The 18,195-nt window shown below is 51.4% G+C and overlaps 1 protein-coding gene across 1 annotated transcript in view; it reads right to left on the bottom strand.

The window, feature by feature from the left end:
- Positions 1-3,520: 3,520 nt before the first annotated feature.
- SDHAF3 (succinate dehydrogenase complex assembly factor 3) overlaps positions 3,521-18,195 on the bottom strand; it is a 46,462-nt gene continuing 31,787 nt past the window's right edge. The window contains exon 2 of the mRNA XM_043967338.1: positions 3,521-4,079. Within this exon, the coding sequence (XP_043823273.1) occupies positions 3,891-4,079 (189 nt within the window). The 3' untranslated portion in view covers positions 3,521-3,890. The remainder of the gene's footprint in view (positions 4,080-18,195) is intronic.

Here is an 18,195-nt window from a genome sequence, read left to right as displayed (position 1 = left end):
AGTGCCATGGACTCAGAGCTCTGCCTCAGCCTCTTCGATTGGGGGGTGGACACAATCCAAATCTAGGTCAGATGGGGAAAAAAGACCGAAGCGTCTACAAGGCCAGGGTCCCAGCTCTGTCCAGCATCTCAGTTTCTGACACCCGAATAATAACGATAGCGCGCATTTGTAAAAGCACTTGATGAGGGGCAGCTAGGTGGCGCAGTGGATAAAGCACCGGCCCTGGAGTCAGGAGGACCTGAGTTCAAATCTGGCCTCAGATACTTGACACTTACTAGCTGTGTGACCCTGGGCAAGTCACTTAACCCCCATCGCCCCACCAAAAAAAAAAAAACCACAGCACTTGATGAATGTCACCACACCGGATCCTCACACCCACCTTGATCCCCATTTGACAGATGAGGAAACTGGCACGGGTTGGTCCAACGTCCCACAGCTAGTGAGTGCCTGAGGCAGAATTTGAACTTGGGTCTTTCGGACTGCGAGCCCAGTGCTCTGCACACTCTGACGTCCCCAGCGGCCATTCAGTAAATTTAAGACACCACTTTTAGAGTAGGGGAACCTGGCTAAACCAATGAGCATTAATTAAGTGTCTAATGTTTGTCAGACTTGGTGCCGGCACCGAGGATGACAAGAAAGGCAAAGACAGTCCTTGTCTGCTGGGGGAGACACTGTGACAACCAAAGGCAGCGTCCTGGAGAAGTGGCAGGGGCAGCAGCACGGGCACAGCCAGAGCCTTCTAAAGAGGTGACACTGGATAAAAGCCCACTGAGGGGAGGGCACCGAGGGGAGGTCAGTTAGGGAATGGCACTGAGGGGATGGCATTGAGAGAATGGAACAGAAGGGATGGCACCGAGGGGATGGCACTGAGGGGATGGCACCAAGGGGAGGTCAGTTAGGGAATGGCACCGAGGGGATGGCATTGAGAGAATGGAACAGAAGGGATGGCAGTGAGGGGAGGGCACCTAGGGGATGGCAGGGAGGGGAGGGCACCGAGGGGAGGGCACTGAGGGGATGGCACCAAGGGGATGGCACTGAGGGGATGGCACCAAGGGGAGGTCAGTTAGAGAATGGCACCAAGGGGATGGCATTGAGAGAATGGAACAGAAGGGATGGCAGTGAGGGGAGGGCACCAAGGGGATGGCATTGAGATAATGGCGCTGAAGGGAGGGCACAGAAGGGAGGGCACCTAGGGGATGGCAGGGAGGGGAGGGCACCAAAGGGATGGCACTGAGGGGATGGCAGGTACACAGTGAATGGAGACCGAGCAGGATGAGATGAGGATGGAATTTTCAGCTTTAGAAACAGGAAACCAGTGAAAAATCAATTGTTTCCTGCAGCATGGAGGAGTGGGAAAAGACTGGAAAGTGATGCGGATGAAAGCAAAGGATTTTTTTTTTTGAAAGCACAAAAGAAAATTGAAGAATTATTGAACATCCTGAGGGATAAATCTGATCCCTGGTGCAATGGCCAGTGCTGAGTCCAGAGGACCTGCACCCTCTCTGAGGCTGCCCCCCAATGAGGGGCACTGGAGGCTCCCAAACCCCCACCAGAATACTGGCCTGGCAGAGTCAGCCAGGAGACACGCTTAGCTATGGAGAAGGGGTCTGGAATTCAACGGTGTCACCTCGTGTCTGGGATGCTTTTCTTTAGGTTACCACAGAGACAGTCTGTGGGCAAGGGGGCTTGTGGCTGGGCTGTGCACCGTGCAGTCCTTCAAAGCCTAGCTCTTCCTGTGGCCTTGAAAGCACTACAGGGGCTGACTGGTCAAGTTCGTGACTCAGCTGGCAGAGAGAATTTCTGAACTAAGGATTGGCCTGGGGCCGCTCTGTGTGCATCCATCGACCTTGGCTGGCAACTGTATTTCTGGGTAAACTGCCTGCCCAGGGCAGCTTTTCATCCCTATCCCAAAATAACCTCGAGGACACGCTGGTATTCTTAAGAGTTTGGCGGAGTGGCTATCAGGAAGCAGCAAGTTACGGAGGAGGAAAAGCTTTTAACAGGGAAGCATTGTCATGATGAGGTGACGTTCTACTTTCCAGAAGGAATCTTTGGTCTCGTGGGTACACGGCACTCTCCAGTGAGGACACTGCCTTGCCAAGGCAGGTGGGCATCGTCCGTGTGCCATCCGGCCTTGAGGGAGGAGGTATCACCAGTGGAGGCGCCCAGGACTCACCTAGTCCCCTCTCGATTAAACTGACTAAGCGTTGCCAGCTCACTCAGGTTATATTCACGGCCGACTCTCTTCAAGTCCTTCAGCAGAAGGCAGATGCTCCTGTCTAAGCTGTGTCTGGCCACCTTTCGCCAAGTCATTAGTGCTCTTGCTTAACCACTGAATGGCTGTAATTAAGAGGATTCTCCATTGATGGGAATCTAGCCTTGCTTCCCGGGGCTGGGCACAGACCCAGATCCATTCCAAATTGCCCAGGCCCTATAATGTGCATGCAGCCTTGCCCCAGGAGGTGAGGCTAAGGTTTGTTGTTGTTCTTCCTCCTCTAAGAGGTGCTGAGACACTTTGAGACAGACTGGCTCAGAACCTGGCTCAGAATGCACAGAAGGCCCCATCTGGAGCCTCTGATCTGGACAGTCAGCAGGGCCACCCTCACTCCTCACAGACTATCTATGTTGTGTGTCCTCCCTCCATGATGGCCAAGTCAGACCCCGGGGTCTGCAGGATCGCTGGCTGCATGCCAGCGTCAGACCTCAACTAGCAGGGGCCAGCCCAAGGGAGGCCTTGCACCCAAGGGTGCACGAGGTAATGAGCTTAGCCCAATGACCCATCTTTTTGGGCCTTTTTCTTATCTGAAGTCATACTTTATTGTGAGGGGACACAGAGATGTGCGAGCTCAAAATGCCACCCAAGGGAGAGCTGGGGATGTGGCTTGACATGGGGCTGCAGCTCAGGAGAAAGGCCAGGGCCAGATGGGGAGCAGATGATAGCCCCAACGGAGAGAGTAACAAGGCAGAAGAGAAAAGAGCCCAGGCAAAGCCTCAGAGATACCCCCAGAGAGCGAGAAATAAAGAACTGACAGAGCCTGGGAAGGAACAGCCAAAGAGATGGGAGGAGAATGCACCAGGAAAGGTTGGCATCAAAAAAACATGGAGGGGAGTGAGCATGAGGAGACTGCGGGCGGCAACGGCACCCCATGGGGTCTGAGGCTACAGTGGCGCCTCACAACTCGAGCGCCTGTTTGGGCTTACAAAGCATTGCTGTGAAGACGCCCTCTCCACACAAGTGTGGAGCCTTAGTGAAGAGCCATCATGAAGGAAGAGTCACCACAGTTTGCTCTCCCCAGAGCCCGTGTAAGGGAGACGTCTGTGTGTGAGCACAACACTTCGCCATCTCTGCTGGCACCGTCTCTTTGGCACCTCTTTTGGAACCTTTTGTGTTCTCGGCAGAGAATTAGTAACAGGTTAACTCTGGTCCTTTAAGCCTCTGCTCCCTTCAACTACACGCAAACAAGGACTCAGAGAGAAGAGACACAGGAGAGATGAAGAATGATATCTCACACTGGTTACGTGATGATAGATCACATTGTATTTGGGGGGTCACGGCAACTCTGAATGTGTATTATCAAATGCACCACCTCCGACAACCCCGTCTGCTAAGGGCTTCAGACGAGCCATGGGAGGCTGCTGTGGAGCGGGGGGAGGTCTAGGGTACAGAGATTGATGTTTTCAGGGTAACATTTCCCCAGACAACCAACTGCAGCCCCTGAGAGCCCCCATTCCATGGGAGGGTGCCTCTGGCTGGCCCCCACCAGCGCATTTCAGAAGAGTCCCAGCACACGGCTCACCTCCGATTTGCACAGATTCTGTCACATCACTCCTTTGTGCACAGCTGGGTCACAAATAAAAGCCGCTTTCCTCACAGCAGTGGGAGGGGTGGGCTAGGGCTGGGGAGTGGAGGGGTCCTTGATGCTAAACTGCTGGTTGGGCTTGGTGGTCTCCTGCATCAGCTCCTGCAGCTGACCGATCTGCTCCTCGCTAAAGTCGTCCAGCTGTTCTTTTGTGAGGCGGGCTCCCAGCGCCATCTTTTCTGCTGCGCTCGTCTGTTGCTGTAACATCTCTGCATACCGCTAGGAGAGAGAACGTAGGGTTAGCAGGCATTGCCAACGAGGTTCAGTCCACTTCACAGACCTGATGCTGAGGGCAGTGACTCTGTGGCTGGTCCCTGTGCTGAACCTATCTGTGGTCCTGGGGCCTGGGGGTACACACGACACACCGGCTTCTTCAGTCAGGGATTGATTAGGGGGATCTCAAGCCATGGGCCAACAACTCTCACCATTCTACTGGGAATTCTGCTTGGGGAAAATTAGAGCAAGCTGTCGTGCATTTCTCCAACCAACAGTGAGTCTGAACGCATCCCTTGGTTTACGGATAAGAAACCTGGGGCCTCAACTAATCTGCCAAGAAGCAGCGATTTAGGAAGGGTCTGCTTCATGCCTGGGCCTGGGCGAGGCATCAGCTAAGTAGCTCAGGAGGGGACCTAAGTGGCCTAAAGGAGGAGAGCACAGGAAGGGACCATTCATTAAGCACATGACAACTGCCGTCTGACTGTCTCGGGAGACAGATGCTGCTCCGATCCCCATTTCACAGATGAGGAAACTGAGGCAGACAGAGGTGAAGTGACTTGCCTAGGGTCTCACAGTTACTAAGTTTCTGAAGCCAGATTTGACTTCAGGCCACCTCGCTGCCTCACAATTAGCTGGTATCTCTACATGCTTTAGGCCTTGCAGAGCACTTTGCATATATTGATTCCTTGGATCTTCACCATCACCCTGATAGGTAGGTGTTATCATTATCCCAACTTTACAGGTAAGGAAACTGAGGCAGAAAGAGAGAGTGACTTGCCCGGGGTGACATAGCTACAAACACTTACTAGCTGTGTCACCTCAGCCAACCTCAGTTTCCTCAACTGTCAAGTGGGGATGACAACAGCATCTAGCTCCTAGGGTTGTTCTGAGGAACAACTGAGAGAACAGATGTAAAGTACTTTGCTCAGTGCCTGGCTCTAAATAAATGTTAGTCATTATTATTGTTATTGTTGTCTGAGGCTGGATTTGAACTTGGGTCTTCCTGACCTTTATCCACAGCACCACCAGCCAATTCACCCTAATGCCAGTCTGAGGGTGGCCCATCATGAGGTCTGGGTTCATGTTACTTCACTTGAGGAGCTTATAAAAATACTAAAAATCTGTAAGATTCTAGATTCAGACAGAGGACCCGGCACTTTCATCTCTCTTCCTTGCCATCACAGCCCCCTTGTCTTTGGTGTCCCCCACACCATAATGAAGCACAGAGATCAGACCCAGTTATGATGGGCCAGGCTTTCTCTGTCTGGCATTACAGTTAATGAAACAGAAGTTGCGGAGGGAACTTGAAAAAAGGAGCGCTTCAGATTTCCCGCCCGCCTGCGTCTGTTAGGGAAACCTGAGAACGAGTAGGGTCTGCCTCTCGTTTGGCCCCAGGCTGCTCCATCTGGTGCTGCATGGTTGGGCAGAGGGGTGGGGAGGGGGGGTGGTCACTCTCCAACAACAGTCACGCTGGCTGTGCACCAGCCTGCACACATACACACACACACACACACACACACACGCACACACACACACACACACACTCTCGCCTCCATCCCTCCTCTCCCCAACCAAACCCTGCCCGGTCTTTGCCTGCCCCATTGTCTTGGGTGACAGAAGGACACCAAGGGTGGACGAGCAGCCCTGAAAATGGCTCCTCGGCCATCGTCCCCATATACCCCACGTGCTCACACCTGTGGCTCCAAGAAACTAGTCTGTATGATCAGACCTTATCAACAGACGGGCTAAACCAGGTCGAGGGTGACCAAGAGGCCTCCAACCCTGGCGGGACGGGCGGCAGAAGCGGCGTTCTGTAGAGCGCACAGAGCTTGGTCAGACATGGAAGAGGCGAGTTCGTCCCCTGCATCCTGGGGCCACGGACAGTGGTCCTGACTCTTGTCCTGCCACTGGCCTTTGATGACTCTGGAGGACGGAGTGAGGCTGACTCTGCCTCACTCCAATCCAAGTCACGTGCAAATCGAGACCACCTTACTGGCTTCAAAAGCAAAGGATAAACAACACAGGCTTTGGGACCTAACACTTTTTTTTTTTAGTGAGGCAATTGGGGTTAAGTGACTTGTCCAGGGTCACACAGCTAGTAAGTGTTAAGTGTCTGAGGCCAGATTTGAACTCAGGTCCTCCTGACTCCAGGGCCGGTGCTCTATCCACTGCGCCACCTAGCTGCCCCTGGGACCTAACACTTTAAGGCATACCCAGCACAACTGCAAGAGGCAGTGTCAGCCACGATGGCGTTGTCCAAACCAGGCTTCCTTCTAGGGGTGGGGGGCAATATATTAAGGGGAAGCGTCACGCAGTCAGAGTGACAGTGACAAGCTGGCAGAAAATCCTCCTTGGACCCTCCTTCAAACTACCAAAGGGAGGGCACAACCCAGTTATGCTCACTGATGACTCAAGGGTGGATTTTAAAAGGATCCCGGAAATGAGCTGCTATTGGAGAATGAAGTGAGGCACTGTGAGGCAGGTGTCAGGAGTGCAAAGCTGGCAACTTAGAGGTTCCCAAAGACTTTGTTTTTGCTTCTGAATCCATACTGGGCAAGCCAGATGACAGCAAGGGACTGGGCAGTGGCTCTGGGGTGTACAAGATGAGGACAATTGACAAGGGGGTGAAAGAAGGGATGCTGGATTCTGATTTTGCTTGTTTTCTCTGCCAAGGAGAAAGACCTTTGGAAGGGATGGGGCAAAACAAAAATGACCAACAGGCAAAGAAACAAGGAGAAACGTGAGAGCGTCTCGCTGCCCCTGATGCCCATGTGTAGTTGGGAATGAGGCTCTGCCTGAAGAAAGGCCAGTGCTCTCCCAGTTTTCCAAAAAGGGAAGAGAATGGAGAACGCCGACTATGGATGACTGATCTGGACAGGTGGGGTCTTTCCTTTTAAATAGACCACTCCTAGAATATTATTAGAGAAGGGCCAGTAAACCGCTAAAAAAACGAGCCAGCGTGGCTTCCTCGAGAACCAATTTTATTTCCTCTTCGGGTGAGACTCTGTGGGTGGACCAGGAGAAAGTGGCCTCTCGGAAGGCAGGTTTTCCCACAGGCCTGGAGGCTGTTTAATGACCAGAGAGAGCAGACTTTCCTAGGTGACTTGCTCATCAAGGTTCTGCCTTCACTTGTTTTTCTAACTTGGACTCTGCCTTGGGGCCTTGAGCGTCTAACAGGAAGGAAGGCCTTCAGGAAGGCCTTCGTACAATTCTGCTGAAGCGAACAACCATCCCTTCCAGCGCCCCCCACCCCAGGGCTTCTCCTCCAAGCACAAGGCAGCAAGTGTCAGGGCCTGGAGTCCAGGGGCCAGAGCCCCAGCCCCGTCTGCCTTCTCCTGGGACACGCCTCCCTCATCCCCCACACTCCCCTTCTGGCATTGAGGACGTCACACTCTCCCAGTCCCGCCCCTCCAGGTGGGCGCTTCCTATGCCAGCGCTGCTGCCTACACCTGCCCCTCCGCTGAACTATGCGTCAATAAACAGTTCTCAGACAGCCGATGTGGGCCAGGCCCTGCGCTATGTGCTGGGCAGAGAGTGTGCCCTCAGAGAGCGCACAGTTTAACAGGCAAACAATACGGAGGAAATGATTCCCAGGGCAAAGGCCCTAGAATGGAGGGGCGCTGGGGAGGGCTTCCTGTAGAGACAATGGCCAAAGTGTCCCTCCTAAGGGGCTCAGAATGTGGTGCTCACTCAAGTTCCCTCAAACCCTCGGCTCTCCTCTGCTTCGGGCCCCAGTCACCAAACTCCCTGGCCTGGCATTCAGGACCCCAATCTCCCTTGGTCTCTAACCTCAGTTTCCACGATGACCCTTTGGCAATTTGCACTCAAGAACTCTGGGAGACTTAGATTCTTTGTTATCTTCCCCCACAGGATGTGCCTGGATTCTTTGGCTCATACGGTCTCTCTCCCTGCTTGAAAAGCACCCCCCATTCCTCTATACTCACACATGCGCAACTCTTAGTGTGGTCCCTGATTTTAGCTAAATCTGGGCCTAAGGCTGGGCAAGGTGGACATCTTCCCAGGGCAAAATCATTGGTGGACCCTCCATAGCAGAAGCAAAGCAGATTTGGGGGAACATCTAGGGAAGGGAAGGGGAGAAGGGTGCAATTTTTGAGGCTTGCCTATGGTGTTTTCTGAGAAAAAAAGGGTGGGGATTCAGGACCTTAGTTTCCTCTACTGCCCTATGAGGGGCTGGCCCACCCCCACCTCCCCATCCCTGCCCTGCCCCCACCACAGCACTCTCTAAAATTTGAGGACCCCATGATGTTCTCTGACCCCAAAAGCAATTCATCTGTTTGCCAGATTCACCAGGCGGCGACTTCAGAACCAGGGGTTTGGATACAAATGACAACTTCCCAGGATTTAATTAAGTTTAATTTTGTTTTGATCAAGGGAAAGCTGCCCAAAGAGAAACATTCAGGGATAATTAATCCAGCAAACACCGGTATCTCCAAATATTAACTGAAGCAGTCAGCAGTAACTCAGAGATATTAAAAACATACATCTAGATCCGTCCCTTTACAAAGCCGTGTCTTCTTCAGCAAAGAGAGTGGCCCATCCGCCTGCTTAGTGCCTTCCTAGCTGGGGGAGGGCAGCAGGTGGTAGTTAGTGCCAAGACCAAGCTGTAGCCAACACCATCAGAGGAAATTTTAGTCCCTCAGGTATAACAGGTGCGACAGGAATGCCAGCTAGGACTACTTTCCACTTCACTGGTCTGGCTGGATGAGGCCCTCGGTGGCCAGAGTGGGCCCCAGGGTCATCGGCCCAGGGCAGGCAGATTCCAGCAAGCCCGAGCCTTTGAGACCCTGACAACCAGCACATACATCGGGGCTTCTGTGTCAAGATAAAGGAATGTGATAGATGAGTTTAGCAGATACTCAGGGGCCCACCTGGAGACTGGTTTAAACACTGAATTGGATAAAGTGACTGACTGCTGACTAGATTGCTGGTTTACTAGATTGTAAGCACATCTGGCTGGTACTTAAGGGTACTTGAGAAAGTAATTGTTCTCAGAAGCTAATGACTTTGCTTCGGGTCCAATGAACCAATGAATTTGAAAGACACTAGCCAATCAGCTTGAAGAACCTCCCATTTCTGGGAGGGGAACAGGAAGGAGGAAGCCGATGCTGGCGAGAGAGCCCCATCTCTTTGGCTGCCAGACATCAGCATGGTGGCAGAGAACTTCACAGGGGAGTTTAGGAAGGCGAGGATTTCAGGCTATAAGAAATCTGTTCTCAATCTTTTTCTTTTTACTATCTTTCAATAAACCCTTAAAAAACCTAAACTTGTTTATCAGTGATTTTAGTCAGTTTCCCCCCAAAACTGGGGGGACCGATTAGAAGCCGCATTTAGAATTTAAAATTACACACCTCCTTTACTCCGAGCGCGGTATTCACAAGTTGGCCCTTCATGAAATAAGGCCCTTTTCTGGCACCAGGACCCTCGGATGTCAGGTTTTGCTTCCAACAGCTCTGAGATGTCTCTTCTTTTCACAGTGCCCTACGTTCTTCTAGACCTCCAGCCTTCCCAAGCCTTGGTGCCCAGGACCCCTGCCAGGGTCAGCAGGCCAGGCTCAGGCCCCGGGCCCTGCTCCGGATGTTCCAGCAGCAAACAGTGAAGCAAGTGAGGCCAAGAGAGAGAAAGAGGCTGGGGTCCCAGGCCAGTGTCCCCAGGGAAGGGATGCTCCCCATTCTCAAGCACACCTGCCCTGAACTAAACTCTGGCTCCTGCTGGGTCACACACACACCCAGAGAGTCAGGGGTGGAGAGGTCAGCCGGCGATAAGGAACATGACCCCAAACTTCTAGAAGCTTAAGAATTCTACATCTACTATGGGGAGAAAACGCTGAATTACCTTACTGTTGCTTAAGATTGACCAAGGAAGACTGTAATTCCCCAAAATGCTGGCGAAAACCCCATTTTCTCCCATGGGTCCATCTCAAGAGGCCCCTGCTGTCTCTGGCATCCCTACACATAGGACATACTTAACTGTTGTCTTAATGAATATTTATTTGGGTGATAGCTCCTGATCCATTTTCACATGGACTATGTCGTTCTGTGGCTATATGGAGTTCTCTCCCAGGAGAACACAGTTTGATCCATGACAGAGGTAGCCACACATCATAAACCTCCCTATAATCCCCGATTCACCTCCATTCAATTCTGGATATACTAGATTTGAGATATCCATGAAATACACAAATGGCCTGGGGGCACAATGAAGAAAGTGTAGGCATTGGAGTTCAATATTGTCTTAGACATTTACCAGGTGTGTGACCCTGGGCAAGTCATTGAACCTGTGTGACTCGGTTTCCTCAACTGTAAAGCATGGATCATAATGGCACCTGCCTCCCAGGTTGTTGGGAGAATCAAAGGGGATGACATCTGCTGAGCATTCACCAACCTCCAAGCCTTCTGTGATGCTGCCTCTTATCAGTCTCATCAGTCACCAGCCAGGGGACCATCAGGCTGTTGGAAAGTCGAGAACAGAGCTAGGAGGGGAGAGAAGACCTGGAAGTCCAGAGTTGGTCAAAGCCATGAAAGTGACATGAGGAGGGAGAACGAGGCACCTCAGAGAACAAACCGGCCAAAGGTGACAAAAAAGAATGGCCAAAGAGGAAGGAGAGATAGGAGCACACTCTGCACCGCTGGAGGGCCAAGGAGGTTGCGGCCACAGACGGAGCCACGGGGGTTTTTTCAATGAGGGGAGGCATGCTCTCAGCAGAGAGCTGGGGATGATGGATCATCACGGGGTAAATTCACACATGCCAGGGAAATGGTGACTGGGTGCCTGCGCCTCATTGGCAGTCTTGGCAAAGATTGGCAGGATCAAGGGAAGGATCTGGGGCTTTTTCAATTGCTCAGTCATTTTGCTTGTGTCCAACTCTCTGTGACCCCACCAGTAGAGGTACTGGAGTGCTCTGCCATTTCCTTCTCTAGTTCATATTACAGAAGAGGAAACTGAGGTAAACAGGGTGATGTGACTTGCCCAGGGTCACCCAGTTAGTGAGTGTCCGAGGCTAGATTTGAACTCTGTAATGGGGGTTAAAATTCTAGCTATACTGTCTAAAATATCTGAGTGGTCGCCAATAAATTAAAAGCTTTAGCAAGAGTATTTAAATGTTTAAGTATTTATTACAGAGCATTAGGATCAGAGAGAAAGGTAAAAATCTAACTATTTCTAAGAGACCCTATCATCTGACCCACCATGGCAAGGTTAGGAACCAAAAGAGACAGCACCCCTCCGCCAGCGTCCACTTCCTACTTCATGTCCCCCTCCCAGAAATAGGAGGCTCCTCAAGTTGAATGGCTGGTAGCCTTGATAGACAGTACCCACCAGCAAACTTCACTTCCTGACGCTAAGGACCTTGACCACATGGCTTGCCCTCAGAGGCCTTCACCTCATGGCGGAGCTTTTCTACGGTAAGTCTCCAGCAGGTGGCGTCATTCCGATCGTTGTAACTCAAAGCATCTTCCTGACTCCAGGCCGGGCACTCTATTGTGCCATCTAGCTACTGCCCAGCTCAGTACCACATTTCAGGTAGGGAGCCTAGAGATGAAGGTAACCAGGGTGGGGAGTGGGCCAGAGGCCATTTGGGGTCCTCACACCAACCCATGCTGGACAAGAAGTACAACAGGAAATAGGAAAGGAGCCGACTTCACAAGCCGGATCCACAGTCTTCAATAAGCTGAAGGGCTGAGAGCTCACATGACTCCGGATGCTAGTCCGGGCCGTGGGAAATATATGCAGAGGCTGATCTTGGCTCATCCAAGGAAGAACGTCCTAATAACTGGAATTGGTCAGAACTAGGATGGGCTCCCCAGAAACAGCGGCTGGTGTTCCACCCTTTCAGGGCCGTGTTTAAGTGTGGCTCTGACTGCATGGCCTGTGAGGATTTTTCTAAGACTGGGATTAGCGGCGCCTTCTGCTAAACTGTCTGCATCCTTCAATCAGCAGGGGAGCAGAGAACACTCGGAAAACTAGCACATGCTCTGAGGGCTGTTGGGTCAACACCGAGTCGGGGAAACCGAGTGAGCAGTTGGGGAGGTGACGTGCTAAATGGGCAGCCTGCTGCTGAGGGGCTCTTCTGTGCCAGGAGCCCCCGGAGGTGTGCTAGCGAGCGCTCACAGGATGAAATCTCACCATTTTTACTTCCTCGGGGCTGGCTATGGTTTCCAGGGGCCGCACCCCCTGACTGTTTGGGGAAGAGTCTTGTGTGCAGATCTGACTGACCATCTCGCAACAGCTCTCTCCCTCTTTCGACCTCACCCCTTCCCTTTCACTCAGTGCCAACCTTTCATGGCTCGATCCTCGCCTCCCCGGATCTCCCTGCAGCTTGTGGCACCACTGGCCAGCTCGGCCTCTCTCTTGCTGTCTCCCGGGTCTCTGCCAAGCCGTCTGACTGCTCCTTCTCAGTCTGCTTTGGAGAATCCTCAGGCTCCTTCTCCTTCCCAGGAGCGGCCTGTCCCCCAAGGCTTTAGTCTCCTGGGGCCTGCTCCCTCAGCTCCCTCAGTTCTGTCTCCCTCGGAGATCTCTTCCAATCCCACGGGTTTAATTATCATCTCCATGAGATGGCTGCCAAATGTATACAGGCAACCAACTGTCCCAGCATCTTCTACAGCGGGGAGGCCTACTGAGCTTTTTGCACTCACAGTCCCTTTTCAGCAGACATGTTTATGTGGCCTCAGGCATGTGGGGACATAAAACAGCTATACAGGAGCTCTTGCTGTGGCCCGGTCCTTCACAGCGCCCACACTCAGTTACCTCACAACCCCCAGTTTAACTTTGGTCTACAGCCCTCGCCTCCATGTGCTCAAGGGCCTAGCCAGTGGTTAGCGCCCTTTCCCTTCAAACCAACTTGTATCTATTTTCTCTCTCCTTTCTTCCTTTCTTCCTTTCTTCCACTCTCCCTCTCCTTCCCCTCTCTCCTCCTCCTCTTTGCCTCTTGCTTTCTCTCTCCCCCTTCCCCCTCTCTCCTCTCCTCTCATGTGTCTGTCTCTCTCTCTCCCTCCCTCCCTCCCTCTCTCTACCCCCCACCCGTGTTTTGTCTCCCAGCAGAATGTAAGCTTCTTGAGAGCAAGGATCAGATTTTCCTTTGTCTCTGTACACTCACCAGCCAGCACAGTGCCTGCCACAGAGGAAACATTTAATAAATACTTGCTGATGGATTGATCTGCATGATGTGGGAGTGGCCAGCTCTATGATCTATAATCTGATGAAAGGGATGTGAAAGCTTCCCTTCCTTTCCCCATGTATGAACATCAGGGCACAATGGTCTTGGGTTTGACCCTGGCCAAGTCCCTTCACCTGTCTCAGCTTCCCTTTAGCAGGGTCCCAGACTTAATGGCTGCGAAGGTCCTTTTCAACTCTAAATCCAAGCTCAGAGAATCCTAATTGAATTCAATGAATATGTATGAAGCATGTCCTTTGTGTGAGGCTGTACTGGGCATAAAGGTGAACAGAGATAATAACAGGGCAGGGAGAACAGGGAGCTCTGACATGGAGCCATGGGAACATTTCAATATGGGAGCAAGCAAGGGAGGGAGAGGGCTTCCCGTCTGGGCCAGGAAGGGAAGGATTCCTCTAGGAGTGAATGAATGAGAAGGGGGGGGTGGGCGGTGCTCGGCCATGGTGGAGAGAACCGGGAGAAGCAGCAGCCTGGACGGCAGGAAAGGGGCCTTAAATTCTAGGTCTGGATGTCAGCACTTTGTCTTGGCAGCAAAAAGGAATCCAAACAACACCCGGATCTAAGATACCCTTTAAAATCAAAAAGCTCGGTGTTATGACAGGCTCAACCATCACCCTAGAGCATCCGGCCTTACACTGACCCACCTCCACCCTCCCTGGGACCACATGCCCTCCAAGACCAAAGCCTAGGGAGCAGAAGAAGCAGCCTGCTGACTTCCTCTACCCCATGACCAGCTCTGCCTGCTGACCGGCCCCCACCAGCTGACTATCCACCACCTGCAGACCCTCCCTCCCCCACTGACTGCCCCTTGCCTGCCCATCCTGTCTGACCACCCCCTTCTGCTGACCATCCCTCACCTGCCCAGCATCCCCTGCCTCACACCAATGTTCTCACTGAACTATAAAAAGCCACCGTTTCCCCATCAGATCTGCAGTTGGCTGAACAGGAAAGAACAGTAACAGGAGAGGAGACTGTCCCTGAACTCCTTCCCTCAAAGCAGACAGATGCGAACAACAAAACAATAAGACTAATGGCAACCGTGACCGAGCCCTCTGGAGAGGATGTTGGCGGCTGTGATCAGAGTGGCCCAAGGGGAAGCCCCCGAAAGCAGCGAGATTCCCCCAGGAGGCCAGAGAGCTGTCCAGGTGACCAGCATCAGGGACACGGCTGTGCCTGGAGACTGGTCACAAGGAAAGGCCACTCGGAGGTCACAAGCCTGGTTGCCCAGCCTCAGAGCTTACAAGGGAAAGGCCCATTAGCCATATGGAAGGGGGGAGGGGCGTCTCATCCAGGGTCATCCTCGGGGCCCCTCTCTCCGATCATCTCTCTGTGTCTGTCTCCTCTCAGTCTTCTGTCTGTCTGTCTGTCTGTCTGTCTGTCTGTCTGTCTCCTCTCTCTTCTCTGTCTCTGTCTTCTGTCTTTTCTCTGTCTCTGTCTCTGCCTCTCTGTCTTCTCTCTCCTCTCTGTCTCTGTCTTCTCTCTGTCTGTCTGTCTCCTCTCTCTTCTCTCTCCTCTCTGTCTTTGTCTTCTCTCTCTTTTCTCTGTCTCTCTCTCTCTCTCTGCCTGTCTTCTCTCTCCTCTCTGTCTTCTCTCTGTCTGTCTCCTCTCTCTTCTCTGTGTCTTCTCTCTCTGCCTCTCTGTCTCTGTTTTCTCTCTCCTCTCTGTCTGTCTCCTCTCTCTCCTCTGTCTTTGTCTTCTCTCTCTCTTTTCTCTGTCTCTGTCTCTCTCTCCTCTCTGTCTCTGTCTTCTCTCGGTCTGTCTGTCTCTGTCTCTCTCTTCTCTCTCCTCTCTGTCTCTGTCTTCTCTCTTTTCTCTGTCTCTGTCTCTGTCTCTGTCTCTGCCTCTCTGTCTTCTCTCTCCTCTCTGTCTTCTCTCTGTCTGTCTGTCTCCTCTCTCTTCTCTTTCCTCTCTGTCTTTGTCTTCTCTCTCTCTTTTCTGTCTCTGTCTCTCTCCTCTCTGTGTCTTCTCTCTCTGCCTCTCTGTCTCTGTCTCTCTGTCTTCTCTCTCCTCTCTGTCTCTGTCTTCTCTCTGTCTGTCTCCTCTCTCTCCTCTCTCCTCTCTCTGTCTTTGTCTTCTCTCTCTCTCTCTCTCTCTCTCTCTCTCTCTCTCTCTCTCTCTCTCTCTCTCTCCCTCTCTCCCTCTCTCTCTCTCTCCTGCCCACACCATCTCTGGGACTAGCCTTGGCTGAGGTCTCAGCTGTCCCCTTCTACATGACTCTTCCCCAACCTGTGCAGTTGAAAGCTGCTTCTCAAATGTGTCAGTGCATTTGGTTTGGGGCCTCTCCCCTGACCGAGTCTCAGAGGTGAGGGCTTTGCTCTTCCTCCATAGGCTTCCTCCCCGCCACAGCTATCTCTATGCCTTCGGACTCTAGGACCGTGCCAACCTGGCAGAGAAAAGGGTTGAGTTATCTGCTGACTGCAGTGAAGGATTTCTCAGAATAGGCCCCCTGACATCCCTCCCCTTGGGCCACTGACCACAAGCAGCAAGCTGTTTGCCTCCCCCGAACTTTGGGTAGCTTCTATTGGCTAAATTCAGAAATATCAAAAGAGGTCTAAGGAAGGTGCTGGGGCCAGGAACAAGCAGGTGACACACTAGGGTTTTAATTAACAAACTGAATCTTATTATCATCAGAACAAAGCCGCATAAACTCTGGCTGATGCAGCCAAATGTGCACCAGCTGAAAGGAACAAAGGCATACAACAAAAAGAAATCAGCAGCTCCTGTTAAATGTCACTGCCTGTCCCCCCACCCCCACCCCACTAGACAGAGGAAGATGCATTAATCTGGTTAATGCACCTCAGTTCTTTTCTGCATTTGAAACAAAAGTTTTCCGAAGTCACAAAAGACGACCGATATTTTTAAACCTTCCCATTAGAGATATTTCGTTGTGCTCCTTTTCGCAGCACACATCCCTCTGCAGAAAGAGACCTTTCTGCAACGCTTAGGACTCCTTCTTCAAGCACAAACTCACCTGAGAGGCCAGACAGGTTTTAGTACAGTTTAGATCCACCTTTCAAGGCCGTCGGTCCCACTGTATGTCCCATTTCTTGGCTGCCTGGCCTGGGTGTCTGCCTCTTCCCTTACCTCATCACACCCATGGTGCACTGCTTCCCCATGAACTGACCCTGCTCTGGTCTGTACAGCAGCTCCCTGCAGGCTGGCTCTGGATCCGCCAGGGTCTCCCATCTACGCACCACACATTCAAGGCCTTGGGAGCCCTAGGCTCCATGGTATCTATCAATCAGACCAAGAGGTAAAAGTGCTCCCGGAATCTGTGTCTTATGGGATGTCCTATGGACACAGAGAAGGAAGTACAAGATCTCTGAGGAGGGGAAAAGAGAAAGCATTAGCAAACCAAGGGTGGAGAAGGCTTCCCAGAAGACACCAGAACTGAACCTTCTTAAGAGGCTGAGATAAGGGAGAAGGAAGCCTAGGTTTGAGGGCTCATTCCCTCCCATGGACTCCACTGTCGTCCCTAGGCAGAACACTCCAAGATCTCTTCTATAGAAGGCCCAGTATTTCATCTCCTTGTTGAACTCGTCTGGAACAGAAGCCTTTCTCTTTCCAAATAACTAATAATGAACTTAATAACTATTTATTGACCAATGTCATTTAACATAGTTTTCTAATAACCGTGGGGGTGTCCATTCAATGGGGAAGAGCTGAGCAAGTTCTGATGTGTGTACGTGATGGAACACGACTGTGTTATAAAAAACGAGGGCAGGGATGGTTTTAGAGAAACTTGGAAAACCTGTCCAAAGTGATAGAGCCGTGAGCAGATCCCAGCCCAGACGCTCCGCCCAGGTCAGGATGAGCAGGCTAGCACTCTTTGGGTAGGACACAGAACTCATGAATCTGCATGCAGAGATGTGGAAAATGGCTGTCATATAATCATGCATTAACCGTAACATTTACAGGACGCATCTGCAACAATTTAAAGTATTCAGAATTTATAAAATCAGAAAAAGTCTGAATCAAAATAGAACATCCTTGAAATCTCAAGTAAGAAGCACAAACAGAAATTTCAGAATAAAAGGCTGATTTGAGCAATGGACAAATTAAGTAGTGAAAACACATCTATGGGTTTTTTCTTTCAAAGAACTACTAGTTTCTGGCAAGTTAGCTCTCTTCTCCAATTAAAAAATTGTTATTACTTTGGCAAAATACACTTGGGGAGCAATTAAAACTTTCATCTCTCCAAGTCTTCCTTTTCCAGGCTAATTATGGACTATTTTTTTTTTAAGAAGAAAAATTTACTGGTCACTAGAGAAAAAATTATTTTCAGTCATTCTATTTTGAGAGTCCCAGGAGATAACGATGTGGTTGAGTTTATAAAATAGTCCTTCAAAATTTAATGGATTTTGTTGGACATTTCCAGGTAATTATGACAATGGGCAGATTCCATTAGAAATTCTGGTAAACCTCTTCCATTTCACAGAACAGTGAGGGATGAGCCGGACTTGGGGCTGGGGGACCCAAAGCAGCCTGTCAGTGTGAAGGCTGCACGCCTACATCCTGGAGGAGCAGCTGTATGGAGACTAAAAGATGCTGGTGCGCAGATGACAGCTACAAGGCAGTAGGGACAGGGAGAGGGAATGCAGGGGAGTGCCCCAAGCCGTCTGGCCAGCTGCCTTCTCAGGAGACTGGGAAGTGTCCAAGGACAGGGACCAAGGCTGGGAGTCAGTGACAGATCAAGCAAGGAGGGAGCTGGGGTCTGACCCGATGAAAGGCCAGCAGCATCTCAAAGCAGTCACCGGGGAGCAACTGACTCCAGAGGAAGGGTCAGAAAAGGCACTTCCTGCCTCTGCTGATCCAGTCCCCACCAAATGCAAATAAAAACAAAAATAAAACTCTTCCCACTTTAAATTCTTTAAGTGTCCTCTCTGCCTCTCCCTCCTACCTCTTTATCCCTCCTCCCCCTCGCCCTCCCCC

The sequence above is a fragment of the Dromiciops gliroides genome, chromosome 5 (assembly GCF_019393635.1).
Source record: "Dromiciops gliroides isolate mDroGli1 chromosome 5, mDroGli1.pri, whole genome shotgun sequence".
Lineage (NCBI taxonomy): Eukaryota > Metazoa > Chordata > Mammalia > Microbiotheria > Microbiotheriidae > Dromiciops > Dromiciops gliroides.
This window is presented reverse-complemented; position numbering and strand designations above follow the sequence as displayed.